This window comes from Scyliorhinus canicula, chromosome 1 (genome assembly GCF_902713615.1).
Source record: "Scyliorhinus canicula chromosome 1, sScyCan1.1, whole genome shotgun sequence".
NCBI classification, from domain to species: Eukaryota; Metazoa; Chordata; class Chondrichthyes; order Carcharhiniformes; family Scyliorhinidae; genus Scyliorhinus; species Scyliorhinus canicula.
This window is the reverse complement of record NC_052146.1, coordinates 113,744,707-113,762,778: the sequence shown is the minus strand read 5'-3', so window position 1 is coordinate 113,762,778 and position 18,072 is coordinate 113,744,707. Positions and strand designations below refer to the sequence as shown.

Below are 18,072 nucleotides of genomic sequence, written 5' to 3'. Positions count from 1 at the left end.
TTCCATGGTTACTGCCTCCTTCGTTGTTGGAAAAGACCGCTTGAGGACGAAATAGTATGATCTCCAATAATCATGGGCAGTTGGAGAGGGAGAGAGCCTCGTTGGAGGAGGTTAAAGGGATATAGGGAACAGGCAGGGAGGTGGAAACCGGGAAGAGATTGCCATGATCTGATAAAATGGCGGAGTAGGCTCGAAGAGTTAAATTTCCATTTTATAAACGCACACCACTCATTAAACAAACAATTCTCATTTTAGACAACCCACCATCCATACCGCCCTAATGCCCCATTTTATATGTACAAACCCCCGCCCCCCCCGCTGACGATTACCAATTCTTGAAGGAGATCAACAGCCTCCACCTCGAGTTGAACCCTCCTGCAACCCACTGATGGCAAACTTCTCTAAATGCTTCCCTCAAGTTTCAAACCCTGAAGTGGATGTAACTGATCACAGGTCCAATCACACAAGTATGCAGCCAGTTGAATAGAAAATTTTATTTGCAAATACAAATGTAGTTACATGTACAAAATTTATAAATAATTCTTACTTCAAAAATGTACAAAAATTGTCATAAAATTAGCACATACTGTTATTGTTTCAAGGCAAAGCAAGACAGTGAGAGTTTGACTTCTTCACACTGATCCTATTTAAATAAAATGCAGAGATGAAATAACCTGAGCTGTGGTTCCATTAGCAGGGCACACTTTCCAGTCTCTTCACTCGTGAATTATTCAGTATCCTGAAATTTCTATATTTTTCATTATGAAAAAGGAAATAAAATAATTTCAAAGTTGGTAGAAGCTCAGAAACTGGCCAGTTTTGAATCAGACATTATAAAAAGGAAAGCTTTCATCCAGCAGAATGCTGGACAGGGCGAGAGGTCAGTCTAACTTGGAGACGAGTAGCTCCTTTTAGCTTTTATTTAAAAATATAGATGCATATTAAATTTCCGTGGATTTCAAAAACCGGTGAATGCTGGAAATCAACTGCAAAGAAGGTCTGTCAATCTCTAAAAACGGAGATATTCCATGAGGAAATCTGCAGTATTGCATTAGATGCAAACCACAGCATCTCAATTATTTTTATATAGTTTCACCTGCCTGACTAAGATCAAATGAATAAGTTAGTGCTCTCTCTCTCTCTTCTTCTCCTCTCTCCCCTCCCCTACCCTCCCCCACCCCCACCCCGCAAAAGGAAAGAAAGATTTTGTATGCACAGTATATGCAGCATTGCCTGGTGGAATAAATGACCACAGATCGATCTCAGCTCAGCCCATGGAATTAATTCATTGCACTTTACAGAAGGCTAAATGTTGCATTATTTTCAGTGACTATTTCTGCACAGTCAATGGTAATAGATGCATAATCAAGCACTGCAGCAGTGACATGTTTTCTCAGGGACCTGTTCATACTATGGCAGTGCAGTCAAGACCATGCTTTGAAAATCTCTCAACCTTGCAACTGAAAGTGGTCCAATTCAGAAAGATTCTCAGGACAACTGAAATCCCACAATCCATTTAAAACAATTTCTTCATTCAATAGTTTCTGCACAATTTAGGATCCAATTTTAATTAGGCAGGAGGAGGGTCCTCAGTTCAGTCCCTCAGGACTGAATGCCAGACGGGTACAATTAGGAAGTTGTTGAACATTGACTGGAGAGGGTAAAAAGCTTCTATTCCTGACTTGGGATTGTAGAACATGGGCACTGGATATTGGAAGCGGTCCATTCTGCAGGACAATAGATGCTTCACTCACATGAGAGCTATGTTCACCATTTAAAAAAATACAAGTTTAACAATGAAAGCACCGAGGATGGCTACACAAGTTTGTCAATGCAGACCAGAGCAAATGCATAGATCCATTCCAGTCTGCTCCATGTCACTCAAGTGTGCTTCAGTATCCACTAGTGGCCAGGACATGCTCACTAGGAAATATCACAGCTCTTCACAATGAGGCTTTGGTGGTCAAATGAAATATCTTTTACCCTAACCTGCACCTATAAATTTCCACCTCACTTGATGATTTGTTTAAATTGACAATTAAAGCAGCCCACTCCTTTATAATCGGGAAAAAATGCACACCTGAGAATCAATTTGCATGAAGATTGTCATAGCGGTCTCCAAATTTAGCCCACACTCCATGGACGGGATTCTCCAGCCACAGCGACCGCCCGAATCAAAGGATTTTTCCCCATTGTCGGCATCTCACCCGTGGCGTTCATGCGGCGGGTGGGAAGAATCCAGCCCAGTTTCTCCCAAATAGCTAATTGCACCACCCCTTCCAAAATACCTGATTATTCACTCCTAAGATTACATTCTCACTGCTAAATCCAACTGAAGTTCAGAAGAGTTGCTGCCAATTTGCGAACTGGCATAAACGCAGTGCACAAAAAGTACTGGAAACACTCAGTAGGCCATCCAACATCTGTGATGAGAGAAACAGAAGTAACATTTTAGTTCCAATGAGAGATCTCCTGACTAGAAGTTTGAACTGTTTTCTCTCTACAGATATTGTCAGGCCTGCTGAGTATTCCCAGCATTTGAGTTTTAATCCACATTTTCAGCATCCACAAGATTTTGCGTTTGAATTTAGTTACTACACAAGTTACTGGAAATATTGCCACTATTAAGAGGATTATAAGAGGATTTCTTGCAAATTGAGTGAGCAAGCACTTGTTCTGTAGTTGGACTATTTACTGAGATAGAGAACAGGAAGACGCCTTTTAGTGCATTAAAGGAGGTAGGCGATACAACGGTAAGTATGACCTCTGTTCATATCTCATAGGAAAACTGCATTGTGGCAAGTTTTTGAACCTCTTTCCTGAAGGTTTCAATCAAGGCATTTACCAGAATGTCCAACACAAAGATCCAGTGCAATGTCCTTCAAACCCAGGCCCCCCACCCACTTCCTATTGCACACATTCACTGTGTGATGCAGTTGTCTCCCATATCCTGAGCATATCGATCGGATATCCTAGTTCTCAACTCATCGATATCTCTGCCCAGTTGCCTCACTTCAGTCAGTCTCTTGGTCAGCAGCTCCATGTTCTGCCACTCCCCTTCTTCTGCAGTGGAGCAATGCAGCGCTGAAGAAAGAATGTAATTAAACAGAAGAACATAAAAGCACAGATTGAGAAAAGTACAATCTTGCCCACAGTCTTTCAAGAGATATAAATTCTATGCTTCTATGATTATTGATGGAACTTTCCTGAATCCTACCTCATCAAACACCGCGTCCAGTTGCTAATTATCCCCTCTCCCCATCCCTTTTGTGCTGAGTGACGATTGAGTGCCGAGGGTGGAACCTTTCCATTACAGGCAGCATCCATATACCAGCATTAATATAACTAGAATAGTTTATGTTTTCCTTGACTGACCCAACAACGTGCTTTTATCCAATCCTAAGATAATCATCCTGCAGCAGGGCATCATTTCTATTGCCTAAACCAACCAACCACCCAGACCTGCCTAGAGCTGATTAGTATAGCTTTGCATACTGGCACAAGTGTTAGGTTGACAGTGCAGAAACTCATTTCACATAGGACTTACCATCAACAGATGTTATCTAACCAATTACAGTACTGAGCCCCATGCTCCCTCCACCCTCTATCTCCACTGAACAAATCTAGCAGTATTAATAACTTGTGAACCCAATCCTTGTCAACAGCTCAATAACCAGCTCCTTTTTCAAAGGTGCTAGTCTTGAATCAACTCCCTTCTATGAATGTTTGTAACCCACTTGATTGGGGCAGCCGGGGGGGGGGGGGGGGGGGGGGGGGGGGTTTGTGGGATATTGTCAACTCCAATCTTCAGTTTTGCCAACTTTGTACCCATCTCCTCTAGCCTCAAACTCAATGGCCAAGTTAAATACCTCATTGGTTGTCTGAGTCATAAATTATAGAATTTACAGTGCAGGAGGCCGCCATTCGGCCCATCGAGTTTGCACCAGCTCATGGAAAGAGCACCTTACCCAAGGTCAACACCTCCACCCTATCCCCATGACCCAGTAACCCCACCCAACACTAAGGGCAATTTTGGACACTAAGGGCAATTTAGCATGGCCAATCCACCTAACCTGCACATCTTTGGACTGCGGGAGGAAACCGGAGTACCCGGAGGAAACCCACGCACACACTGGGAGGATGTGCAGACTCCGCACAGACAGTGACCCAAGCCGGAATCGAACCTGGGACCCTGGAGCTGAGAAGCAATTTTGGTATCCACAATGCTACCGTGCTGCCCACTCCAACTCAGAGTCCTGGAAGTATCCTAACCTTTTTCCGTAAAAACTTGTTTTTAAGCCCATGGAAATTGAACAATCCAAGTCAAAATTATAGTTCAGGACTGCCCAGTAGTCAACCAAACATTTTTCTGAGTTCAGATAGAGTGCCCACCACACACAGCTGAATGCCTTATCGGCCTTACTGATCACTACATTGCATGGAGAACAGGAGTCAGTGCAAAATCCTTTATAGCAACAACTACTTTAGACTTCAGTTGTATACATTTGTACCAAATGCTTCCATATTAAAACTCACCTGCACTTCTGGTGTGGGCCATGGAGTGAGTGGTCACATACAGGGCAGCTCCTGCTCAAAGTCACAGAAAAAGAGCTCTTTTTAAGTATTACTGGGTGGAATTTTGATGAAAAGACGTAGGGGAGCGTTGGAGGAGTAATTTCCCCCGGGAGTGGTATGTCTGCTGGTTGCCAGACTCGGCAGAAAAGCGAGATTTTGCTGAAAAGTTGGAACAAGCGTGTGCTGCAGCAACAGCAAAAGCCACTTTAAGCATGCAGGTGGGAGAAATGCTGATGCAAGCCAGAAGGCTTCAACTTGACGGCCATTATTAAAGCTGAATTCCAGCAACAGAGGGAACTAATGCGGGAAGATCACGCAAAGGCCATTGAAGAAGATCAAAGACCTGGAAGAGTGCTTTGAAACGGACATAGGTGTTTGGAGGTACAGTGGTCACAGATTCGGGAGATCGAAGGAGTGATCTCGGACCACAGTGATCATTGAGTGGTAACTCTGGAGGCAGAGGTGGGGCTCCGAGGAGACCTCTGTAAAATGTTGAAGACAAAAGGTGGAGAGCAGAAGAATGCCTTGAGAAGGAAGAACCTACGAATAGTGGACCTGCCTGAAGGAGTGGAAGCTGGGGGCTCCATGAAGTACATCTTGAAGATGCCAGAAGGGCTGGTGGCAGATGGGGTGCTAGATAAGGCGCCTGAAGTAGATTGAGCGCACAGGTCCCGGAGGCAAAAGCCTAGAGCTGGAGAGCCACCGTGGGCAGTGATCGTGAGGCTCCACAAATTTGAAGAAAAAGAGAAGATTCTGTGGTGAGCCAGGGAGAAGCGTACCTGTGACTGGAAGGGGAATAGGGTCCGAATTTATCAGGACATCGGACCGAGTTGGCAAAGCGACAGGCAAGCTTCAACAAGGCCAAAACAGTGCTGTACCGGCAGATCAGGTTTGGGGTACTCTACCCGGCGAAATTATGAGTCACGTTCGGAGGCCGGGAGCATTATTTCGAGACCCCAGAAGCGGGCAAAAACTTCATTAAGGAGCATAAACTGGGGAGAACTGAATAGACAATGTTTGGGAACCGGAGTGCTGGCACTTTGTAATGAGAGCATGTTTGAAGTGGAGATAGGGATTGGGGAATGTTCATCTGTTCTTTTGGGTGGGGGGGGAAGGTTTGCTGTTTACTGTTAGGATTGTAAGAGGTGAAAAGTGTATGTGGGGATGGATGTTCTCCCCCCCCCCTCCCCCTCCTGTTTTCTGGGACTGTTTATGTTCAACATTTGTTAGTTTGCTTTTGGAGAAGGCTGTCTGGAGTTCAGGAGAAGTCCTTGTTTAGGTGGGGGAGGTTAAGGTCAGCAGGGAGCCTTCCTCCTCAAACTGAGTGGGGCGGGGACGGGAGATCATTAGGATGTGCCTTTGGACAGGGGCTGCTATGCTAGCAGGTTATGAACGACAGTGAGGTGGTGGGGGAGAAGGCCGAGAGGGGTGGCTGGGGGAGGTTGCTGCGATGCAGGGTGAGAGACGACATGGTCCTGGATAGCGAAAGGGGCCATCTGGGATGGGCTAGGTACAGGGTGGAATTAAAGGGGCAGGAGTTAAGTCGGGAAGATGACAGACTGTAGAAGGGTTTGGAGGCATAAACCTCCGATAGACTGGTAACATGGAACGTCTGGGGACTGAATGGGCCGTTTAACAGATTGCAGGTGTTCACGCAACTCAGGAGCTTGCAAGTGGTGGTGGTCTTTCTGCAGGAGACGTACCTCCATGAGGAGGACCAGGTTAGCTTAAGGAAGGGGTTGGTCGGGCAGGTTTTGCACTCAGGATTTGATTCAAAAAAATCGAGTGGAGTGGCGATTTTAATGAGCATAAAAATGGGATTTCTGAGTGTGAAGGAGGTGAGGAATCCGGGTGGGAGATATGTGATTGTGAGTGGGGTATTGGAAGGGGCACTGGTGGTGTTGGTACATGTGTATGTCCTGAATTGGGATGTGGGTTTTATGAGTGTCGCTGGTAGCGATCCCAGATTTGGCCAAGCATCAGTTGATGATGCAAGGACATTTTAACTGTGTCCTAGAGCCGAGGGTGGATAGGTCGAGCCCCAGGTCAATGGGTAGGGTATGAATGGCAAGGAAGCTAGGGGCATTTAAGGAGAGGATGGGTATGGTGGATCCATGGCATTTTCAGAACCCAGGGGGAAGGGAGTATTCCTTCTTTTCACATGTCTACGGTGTACTTGAGGATTGATTACTTTGTACTGAGTCAGGGGATTTTGGTTGGGGTGGAGGGGGAAGAGTACATGGGGATAGTTAACTCGGACCATGTGTCCCACTGTCTGGAGATTCAGTTTAGAACGGGACAGGAGCAGAGGCTGGGGTGAACGTTTGACTTGGGGTTGTTGGAGGATGGAGGTTTTTGTGATGAGGTGCAGTTGCCGATGAGGGATTATGTGGAGTTCAATCAGAATGGGGAGGTGTCGGCGACCATTTGGGGGGGGGGGGTGGAAAGAGAGAATTATTTTGTTCAAGGCTCGTGCAGGTAGGGAAAGGAGGGAGGAACATGACCGTCTCGTGAGCAAGATAGTGGAGGTGGACAGGGAATATTCAAGGATGCCCACCGTGGAGGGATTGGCGAGGAGAGAAAAGTTGCAGGGGAAGTTTGACAGGCTGACAACAGGGAGGGCGGTAGGGCAACTGCATAGGACAAGGGCAGTGCAATGTGAGTATGGCGCAGCAGCTACGGAGGCAGGCTGCATCCAGGGAAATATTGAGGATCCGGACTGGGGCTGGGGCTGTGGTGTCAGAGCCAGGGAAGATAAATGAGGCATTTAGGGAGTGCTACCAGAGACTTTACGAGGCAGACCCGGGGGGGGGGGGGGGGGGAAGAGAGGAGGAGAGGGACATGGAGCGGTTTCTGGACAAGCTGGAATTTCCCCAGGTGGAGGATGCAAAGAGGCAGGTGTTCCAGGAGCCCCTGGGGCTGAGGGAGGAATGGATAGTATCAGGGGTATGAAGTCAGAGAAGGCCCCTGGGCCAGATGGGTACCCGGCAGAATTTTGTAAGGAATTTGCGACGGACCTGCCACCACATCCGTTGGGGGCTTTTAATGAAGCACTGGAGAAGGAGGAGTTGCCAGAGACGAGTAATCACACTAATCCCATAAAGGGGAAGACCTGGTGCAATGTGGGTCGTATAGGCCCATATCACTATTGAACATGGATGTGAAAGTATTGGCTAAATTGTTGGCGGGGAGGATGGAGGACTGTGTCCCGAGGTGGTGGCAGAAGATCAAAAGGGCTTCGTGAAGGGGCTGGTTTAGCTCTCTCAGCTAAATCGCTGGCTTATAAAGCAGACCAAGCAGGCCAGCAGCATGGTTCGATTCCCGTACCAGCCTCCCCGGACAGGCGCCGGAATGTGGCGACTAGGGGCTTTTCACAGTAACTTCATTGAAGCCTACTCGTGACAATAAGCGATTTTCATTTCATTTTTTTCATTGAAGGTTGGATTTGTTTACTGTCATGTGTACCAAGGTACAGTGAAAAGTATTTTTCTGCAAGCAGCTCAACAGATCATTAAGTACGTGAAAAGAAAAGGGAAGTAAAAGAAAATAAAATTAGAGCAACACAAGGTACACAACGTAACTAGATAACATCTGCAACGGATGAAACATACAGGGGTGTAGTATTAATCAGGTCAGTCCATAAGAGGGTCGTTTGAGAGTCTAGTAACAGTGGGGAAGCAGCAGTTTTTGAATCTATTAGTGTGTGTTCTCAGACTTTTGCATCTCCTGCCCGATGGAAGTTGGAAGAGTGAGTAAGCCGGGTGAGAGGGGTCTTTGATTACCCACTTTATCCAGACAGATGGAGGTGTACATGGAATCAATGGATGGGAGGCAGGTTTGTGTGATGGACTGGGCTGTGTTCACGACTGAGGTTTCTTGCGGTCTTGTGCAGAGTAGTTGCCATACCAGGCTGTGATGCAGCTAGATAGGATACTTTCGATAGTGTAAAAGTTGCTAAGAGTTAATGAGGACATGCCAAATTTCCTTAGTTTCCTGGTGTTGTGCTTTCTTGGTGGTAGCGTTGACGTGGGTCGACCAGGGCAGATTTTTGGAGATGTGTACGTACTTTGCTTCCTGAAGTCAATGACCAGCTCTTTAGTTTTGCTGGCATTAAAGGATAGATTGTTGTCGCTGCACCACTCCACTAGGTTCTCAATCTCCCTCATTATTCGAGATCCGGCCCACTATGGTCATATCGTCAGCAAACTTGTAGATGGACTTGGAACCAAGGGCATGCAGCTTGCAAGTAATACAAGACGGCTGTTGAATGTGGTGATGAATCAGTCAGGGGCTCTGGTACTGGAGGTGGTGGTGTCCATGGACACGGAGAAGGCATTTGATCGGGTGGAGTGGCAGTACTTATTCGAGGTTTTGGGAAGGTTTGGGCCGAGATTTGTGGCATGGGCTGTATGCGGCACCAAGGGAGAGGATGAATGATATGAGCTCACGAAGCTTTGACTTACACAGGGGTACGAGGCAGGGGTCCTCGCTGTCGCTGCGGCTGTTTGCGCTGGCCATAGAGCCATTGGCAATGGCTCTCAGGGATGCGGCAGAGTGGCGAGGGATTGGGAGGGGCCAGAGGGAGCATCGGGTGTTGCACTGTGCCGATGACCTCTTGCTGTGTTTCGGATCCGTTGAAGAGTACGAGAAGGATTATGGGTCTGCTGGGGAGGTTTAGAGAGTTCTCAGGATACAAGCTGAAAGTAGGGAAACGCGAAGTATCCCGGTGAATGAGCTGGCACAGCAGACCAATTTGGGGGGGGGGGGGGGGGGGAGAATGCCATTTACGGTAGTGAGGGATAGGTTTAGGTATTTGGGGATTCAGGTAGAGAGGGAATGGATGGGGCTCCATAAGTGGAACTTAACGAAGCTGGTGGAGACGGCTAGGGACGATCTTAAGAGGTGGGATACACTGCACTGGCGGCGAGGGTCCAAGTGGTGAAAATTAATTTTCTGCCAAGTTTCTTGTTTTTCTTTCAAGCTCTCCCGATCTTTACACCAAATGCCATTTTTCTGACTTTGTATGGGTGGGAACGATGCTGAGGGTGGGGAGAACCCTGCTACAGAGGCAGAGACAGCAGGGGGGGTTGGCGTTGCCAAACTTGCTTCATTATTATTGGGCAGCGAATGTGGACAAGGTGCGGCGGTGGTGGGAAGAAGGGGTAGAGTGGGTTAGGATGGAGGAAGAATCTTGCAAGGGGTCTAGTTGGAGGGCTATGGTGTCGGCAGCATTGCCAATGGCTCTGAACAGATATTCAAGGAGCCCGGTGGTGCAGTCCACAGTGAAGTTATGAAATCAGTTGAGGAGGCATTTTAGGGTGGAAGGGATGTCGGTGCCAACGCCGCTGTGCGAGAATCATGGGTTTGAGCTGGAGGAGCTTGTTTTGGGGTTACGGAAAATTGGGAAGATTCTGGGCGTGAGCGTTCGTGGTCTTAGCCAGGATAGTGGAGGAGGAGGTGGACCCAGACCCTTTGGTGGTGATATTTGGGGTTTCAGAGAAGTCAGAGCTCATGGAGAGGAGGAAGGCTGATGTCGTGGCCATTGCCTTTCTGATTGCATGGCGGCGAATTCTGCTGGAGCGGCGGTTGCCAGTTTGAGGAAAGGTGGGGGATGTTTGCGACAGTGTTTGATGTTTGAGAGGCCGCAGGGGGATTGGGGGGGGGGGGGGTGAAAAAGGGGAAAATTCTGTACAGACTGTATGGTTGATTGTTGGGAAGCATGTTTCCCTGGTGTTTATTCGCTGTAACCCGTTTTGATACATATTTGTAATAAAATACATTAAAAAAAACTCACCTGCTGGATCTGTCTTTCTACCATTGGTCAACGTCTTTATTTTAGTAACATGGCTGTGTCTGTACAGCCTGCTACAGAAATCAAATACAGAAATATAGAGCATCTAGGACAAAGCCCTATGGAACAGCATATTGCATTTCTCAAATAATTTCCCACTTGTACCACCATTTTATTCTGCTGTTAAATGAAAATGAAATGAAGATCGCTTATTGTCACAAGTAGCCTTTATGAAGTTACTGTGAAAAGCCCCTAGTCGCCACATTCCGGCGCCTGTTCGGGGAGGCTGGTACGGGAATTGAACCGTGCTGCTGGCCTGCCTTGGTCTGCTTTAAAACCAGCTATTTAGCCCAGTGTTCTAAACCAGCCCCAAGTGTTTAAATTGCTTAGATTGGCAGTACACATGCTTTATCTACTTATCCATGAGCCTTCCTCTCTTATCCACAAAATTATTGTTCACCGCTAGCTCAGCTACTCTTTCAAGCCTCCCAGTAGATTTGGAATGAATGTATTTTATTGCAATCATGTATCAAAATGGATGACGGCACCAAAACACACCGGAAAACGTACTTCCCAACAATTGACTGTACAAACTGTACAGATTTTCCCCCTTTTTTCATTGCCCCTCTCCACACAATGAACAACTCCTAAAACATGGTGGCAAACAACCCCCACCTTTTTCAAACCCCTCTGTTGAGCCGCTTAACTCATACTTTATCTTTTCCAACCGCAGGAAGTTGTACAGGTCACCCAATGAAGCCGCTACCCCCAGTGACGATGCCAACCTCCATTCCAGCAAAATTTATCGCTGAGCAATCAGAACATGTTGCCATGATTCGCTGGCCCCCGCCCACATCTCTCACACTCATCTGCTACCCCCTGGAAGAACCCATTCATTCTTGCCCGATTTATATGTACCCTATGTACAATCTTAAACTGATCAGGCTCATCCTTGCACACAAGGAGGACCCGTTTACACTATGCAGTGCCTCACTCCATACTTCCTAGTTGATCTCCCCTCCCAATTCTCCTTTATCTTCATCACCCGCTCGCCTCCCTGCTCTCCCAGCCACCTGTACATATCCCGAATTCTTTCCCCCCCCTCCTCTTTCAAATCCAGATGCAGCAGTCGCTCCAGCAGTGTGTATCCTGGCAACCTAGGAAACTCCTTCCAGGCCTTTCGCACAAAGTCCCTAACCGGCAGATAGCTGAATTCACTCCCTCTTGGGAGCTCTACCCTCTCCCTTAGCTCCTCCAGACTGGTAAACCCCTCCTCCAAATAAAAATCCCTCACCTTGAGCAGCCCCACTTTCCTCCACCTTAGGCTGGACCCCTTACAAGATTCCTCCTCCATTCTACCCCTTCTCCTTCCCACCATTGCCACATGTTTTCCACATTCACAACCCAATAATAATGAAGCAAGTTCAGCAATGCCAACCCCCCAGCTGCCTCTGTTAACAGGGTCCTGCTAACCCTTGGCACCTTCCCCAGCCATACAAAGTCCGAAATAATCATGTCCAGTCTGCAAAAAAAAATCGGGAGTGTCTGAAAAATGAACAAGAACCATGGCAGAATATACATTTTTACCACTTGGACCCTCCCCACCAAAGTCAACTGGAGTGTATCCCACCTCCCGAGATTTGCCCTGGCCTTGTCCACCAGCTTGGTTATGTCCCACTATGGAGCTCGGTCCATTCCCTCGCTACCAGAATACCCAAGTACCTGAATCTATCCTTAGCCACCCCCTCGATTGGCTCGCTATCCCAGCTTATTCACTGGGAAAACCTCGCTTTTCCCTACATTCAGCTTATACTCTGAGAACCCACTAAACCTCCACAGCAAGTCCATGATCCTTCCCATACTCTCCAGCAGGTCCAAAACATACAATAGGTCGTCGGCACAGTGACACCCGATGCTCCCTCTGTCCCCTCATAATCCCCTGCCACTCTGCCGACCCCCGAGGAGCCATCGCCAAAGGCTTAATGGCCAGCGCAAACAACAGCGAGCACCCCTGCCTTGTACTCCTGTGTAGTTCAAAGCTTCGTGAGCTCATATCATTCATCCTCACACTCTCCCTTAGTGCCACATATAGCAAGCTCACCCATGCCACAAATCTCAGCCCAATCCCAAATCTTCCCCGAATCTTTAACATGTACCGCCACTCAACCCAATCAAATGCCTTCTCCACGTACATGGACACCATTACCTCTGGTACCAGGGCTCCTGATGGATTCATGACTACGTTCAACAACCGTCTTATATTGCTCGTGAGCTGCCTGCTTTTCATGAAGCCTGTTTGATCCTCTGCAACCACCCCTGGACAACTTAGCCAATACTTTCACATCCGTGTTCAACAGTGATATGGGCCTATACGACCTGCATTCCACCGGGTCCTTCCGCTTTCTCGGGATTAAAGTAATCACTTTCTGAGTCATCGTCTCCGGAGCTCCCACTTCTCCATACTCCTGATACTATCCAGCACCTTCCTCAGCCCCAGAGGCTCCTCCAACGCCTGCTTCTTTGCTTCCTCCAACTCAGAAAACACCAGCTCATTCAAAAACCCTCTCATGTCCCCCTCCCCTCGGCTCCGGCTTGTACAGTCCCTGGTAATACTCTCAAACGCTTCATTTAACTTCCCCGGCTCCAGCCCGTAATCTCTATTTGAAAAATGAAATGAAATGAAAATCGCTTATTGTCACGAGTAGGCTTCAATGAAGTTACTGTGAAAATCCCCTAGTCGCCACATTCCGGCACCTATTTCCCTGGATGCTAACTGCCTCTGCACCTAGTGAGGTCGTAAGCGAATTGCCTTCTCCCCATACTCATATTGCACCCCTTTTGCCCTACATTGCTCTCCTCCTGCCGTTCCAGTTGTCAGCCTGTCAACCACTGCAACATTTTCCTCCTCGGTGGGCACCCTGGATACTTCCTTTCCACCTCCACTATCTTACTCATTAGGCAGTCATATTCCTCCCTCCTTTCCCTATCCGCGCAAGCCTTGAACAAGATAATTTCCCCCCAGACCACTACCGTCAGCGCTTCCCAGAAAATGGCCGCCGACACCTGCACATTCTGATTTAACTTCACATAATCCTTAAATCGCCGCCCGCAATTTGTTACAAAAGCCTCCATCCGCCAGCAACCCCGAATCAAACCTCCACCCTGGCCTCTGCTCTCACCCTGGTCTAAGCTGGATCTCCAGCCAGTGGGGCACCTTGTCCAAAATAACTATCCCCGCATACTGAACCCTCAACCCCAACCAAATTCTCCGGCTCACCACAAAATAATCGATCCTCGAATGCGTCTTACAAACATGCGAGGAAAAATTGGGATAATCCTTTCCCCCAGGATTCTGAAAGTGCCATGGATCCAACATACCCATCCTTTCCATAAACTCACCCAGCTCCTATGCTATTCGTACCTACCCATTGACCTGGAGCTCGACCTACCCACCCTCGGCTCTAGGACACAAAATCTCGTCCCATAATCAACTGGTGCGTGGCCAAGTCCGGGATTGCTGCCAGTAGCCCCCTCAAAACCCACATTATCCCAATTTGGTGCATATACATTTACCAACACTACTGGTGCCCCTTCCAATACCCCACTCACAACCACACATCTGCCACCCAGATCGCTCACTTCCTTCGCACTCAAATCCCATTTTCCTGCTCATTAAAATAGTCACTTCCCTCTATTTCAAATCAAATCCAGAGTGGAAAACCTGCCCGACCCACCCCTTCCTTACCTAACCTGGCCCTTCACACAGAGATGTGCATCCTGCAGAACGACGACCTCCGCTTTCAAGCTCCTAAGGTGCAAGAACACCAATGATCTTTTAACTGGTCCACTGAGTCTCCAGACGTTCCACGACACCAACCTGACCAGAGGCTTACGCCTCTATTCTCCTCTACCATCCATCATCTTTCCCACTTAGCCTGTACCTAGCCCATCCCAGATGGCCCCCTACTCCAAACCTGACCACATCATCTCTCAACCCCTGCCACATCGCATCAACATCCCCCACCCGAGCACCCCCCCCCCCACGGCCACCTCTCTCGACCTTCACCCCCCCACCTCACTTCCATTCACCAGCCTTACTTGCTTGTGTGGAAGCCTTTACCCAAATGCTCCTCCCAATGACCTCCCCTCCCCTTCCCACACTCCTCTGCTCAGGGAAGGAGGCTCCCTGCTGACCTTACCCTCCTCACTCCAACAAAGACTCATCCTGAACTCCAGGTCACCGCCCCAGAAAGCAAACAATCGCTAAACACAAACAGCCCCATAAAACAGGAGGGGGGGGTGGGAACATCCATCCCCACACAATCTTTTCAACTGTACCACCCCTTACCATCCCCACATAAACATTCCACGCCTACCACCCCTTACCAACCCTTCAGTAAACAGCAAACCCAAGAAAGAACCCCATCAAACCCCCCCCCCCCCCCCACCAACTTCAAATGTATTCCCGATCTTTACAAAGTGCCAGCACCCCAGCCTTGTTCAAATGAAGTCCTCGGCTGCTTCTGGGGTCTCGAAGTAATGTTCCCAGCCTTCAAGCGTCACCCATAATAAAAGAATGCAGCTTCTCTGTGATTGCTTTGAAAAGCTTGAACTGTTAAGTAGAAACTGTCAAATTTCTAAAATGAGGAACAAACCATCAACCTGCTTATTCACCAAAACTAGATTCTAACTGTTGGGAAATGTAATTTTATATCTCTTCTCCCTCCTTTCCTGAAGGCACTGATCATGCTGGGACTAAGGCACGGTAAAACAGGACTAGAACGTACCTATGGCACAGTATTAAACAAGAACTTTAATGAATCAGTTGGGTTTTTAAAAATATGACAATTGGACAGGTTCATGACCAATCTGCTCACAGCAAGTCCCATTCACACTTCACCCCCGTGGTCACCAAGCTACAGTGGTTTAAGTAAAACCTTTAAGTTCTCATCTTTGATTTCAATTTCCTCCATGCCCTCACCCTTTTCCATCTCTAATCTCCTCCAACCCCGAGATATGTGTTACCTGAATTGGGTAAGGAGTCTTTTGGCATTCCATTTGGAATAGGAATGCATTCCATCACAAGAATGGGTGAGATGGCTGACAAATGGCTGGAGCATGGGACAAGGCACGCGGTGAAACCTCCAGGAATACATTTAATCAGTGGGCAACCGTCGTACCGTTTCAGAACTGATCTGCTATAATTAGGAATGGATTGTATCTAGAGTTGGAGGAGATAGTCAGGGGGATTGGACAAATGCAGTCAGGTAAGGCGCCGGGGCCGGGCGGGTTCCCGGTGGAATTTTATAAAAAGTATGCGGATCTGGTGGGCCCCCTGTTGGTGAGAGCCTTCAATGAGGCATGGGGGGGGGAGGGGGGGGGCTTTGCCCCCGACGATGTCGCGGGCACTGATCTGTCTGATCCTGAAGCGGGATAAGGACCCCTTGCAGTGTGGATCATAGAGGCCTATCTCGCTCCTAAATGTTGACGCTAAGTTGCTGGCGAAGATCCTGGCCACCAGGATAGAGGACTGTGTGCCAGGGGTGATACACAAGGATCAGACAGGATTCGTCAAGGGACGGCAGCTCAACACGAATGTGCGGAGACTGCTAAATGTTATTATGATGCCGGCAGTGGAGGGGGAGGCGGAGATAGTGGTGGCGCTGGATGCAGAGAAAGAGTTTGATAGAGTTGAGTGGGGGTACCTGTGGGAGGTGCTGGAGCGGTTCGGATTCGGTGAGGGATTCATCAAATGGGTGAGGCTGCACTACGCAGCTCCGATGGCAAGTGTAGTTACCAATGGAAGGAGATCGGAGTACTTTAGGCTCTACCGTGGGACCAGGCAGGGGTGCCCCCTGTCCTCCTTGCTCTTTGCATTGGCGATTGAACCTTTGGCTATGGCGTTGAGGGAGTCAGGGAGATGGAGGGGTCTGGTGCGGGGTGGGGAGGAACATCGGGTATCGCTGTATGCGGACAACCTGCTGTTGTATGTGGCGGATCCAGAAGGGGGAATGCCGGGGGTGATGGAGCTGTTAGCGGAATTTGGGGGCTTCTCGGGCTATAAGTTAAATTTAGGCAAGAGCGAGGTATTTGTAGTATACCCGGGTGATCAGGAGGAGGGAATTGGGAGACTCCCGTTTAAGAGGGCAGTGAAGAGTTTCAGATACCTGGGGGTGCAGATGGCCAGGAGTTGGGGGAGTCTCCATAAGCTTAATTTTACCAGGCTGGTGGAGCAGATGGAGGAGGAATTTAAAAGGTGGGACATGGTGCCGCTATCGTTGGCGGGTAGAGTGCAGTCCGTCAAAATGACAGTTCTCCAGAGATTCTTGTTCCTTTTTCAGTGTTTGCCCATCTTTATCCCTAGGGGCTTTTTAGAAGGGTGACTAGCAGCATCATGAGCTTTGTTTGGGCGCATGGGACCCAGAGGGTGAAGAGGGTCTTCTTGGAGCGGGGTAGGGATGGTGGGGGGCTGGCGTTACCCAATCTCTCGGGGTATTATTGGGCGGCCAATGTGGCGATGGTGCGCAAGTGGGTGATAGAGGGGGAGGGGGCAGCATGGAAACGGGTGGAGAGGGCGTCCTGTGGTGATACAAGCCTGGGGGCCCTGGTAACGGCACCGTGGCCGCTCCCTCCCACGAGGTATACCACGAGTCCGGTGGTGGCGGCTACCCTCAAGATTTGGGGCAGTGGAGGCGACATAGGGGAGAAGTGGGGGGCTCAATGGAGGCTCCGTTAAGGGGGAACCATAGGTTCGTCCCGGGGAACATTGATGGGGATTTCAGGGTTGGCACAGAGCGGGCATCAGACAGCTGAGGGACCTGTTTATTGATGAGAGGTTTGCGAGCCTGGGGGAGTTGGAGGAGAAATTTGGGCTCCCCCGGGAAACATGTTCAGGTTTCTGCAGGTAAAGGCATTTGCTAGACGGCAGGTGGAGGGATTCCCTTCGCTTCCCGCGAGGGGGGTGAGAGACAGGGTGCTTTCGGGGGTCTGGGTCGGAGAGGGGAAGATATCTGATATCTACAAGGTTATGCAGGAGGTGGAGGAGGCGTCAGAAGAGGAGCCGAAAGCTAAGTGGGAGGGGGAACAGATCGAAGACTGGGCATGGGCTGATGCCCTGGAGAGGGTTAATTCTTCCTCCTCGTGTGCGCGGCTTAGCCTCATCCAATTCAAGGTGCTGCACCGGGCCCACATGACTGGGACGAGGATGAGTAGGTTCTTTGGGGGTGAAGATGGGTGTGTCAGGTGCTCGGGGAGTCCAGCGAACCATGCCCATATGTTCTGGGCATGCCCGGCACTGGAGGAGTTCTGGAAGGGGGTGGCGAGGACGGTGGGATCCAGGGTCAAGCCAGGATGGGGACTCGCGATTTTTGGGGTTGGGGTGGAGCCAGGAGTGCAGGAGGCGAAAGAGTGTGCTGGCCTTTGCGTCCCTAGTAGCCCGGCGAAGGATCTTGCTACAATGGAAGGATGAGAGGCCCCCAAGCGGGGAGACCTGGATCAATGACATGGTGGGTTTTATTAAGCTAGAGAAAGTCAAATTCGCCCCGAGAGGATCGGTACAAGGGTTCTTTAGGCGGTGGCAACTTTTCCTCGACTTTCTGGCTCAACGATAGGGTACGGGGACAGTAGCAGCAGCAACCCGGGGGGGGAGGGAAGAGGAGGATGACTATGTTTGTTTATTTAATTTTAATTTATTTTTAAGTTCTCTT

The 18,072-nt window shown here is 48.9% G+C and overlaps 1 protein-coding gene across 2 annotated transcripts in view; it reads right to left on the bottom strand.

The window, feature by feature from the left end:
* Window positions 1-474: 474 nt before the first annotated feature.
* The window catches only part of cep85 (centrosomal protein 85), a 95,166-nt gene continuing 77,568 nt past the window's right edge, over window positions 475-18,072 (bottom strand). For both annotated transcript variants that reach the window (XM_038798169.1, XM_038798159.1), the window contains exon 13: window positions 475-3,084. In XM_038798169.1, the coding sequence (XP_038654097.1) occupies window positions 2,921-3,084 (164 nt within the window). In that variant the 3' untranslated portion in view covers window positions 475-2,920. The remainder of the gene's footprint in view (window positions 3,085-18,072) is intronic.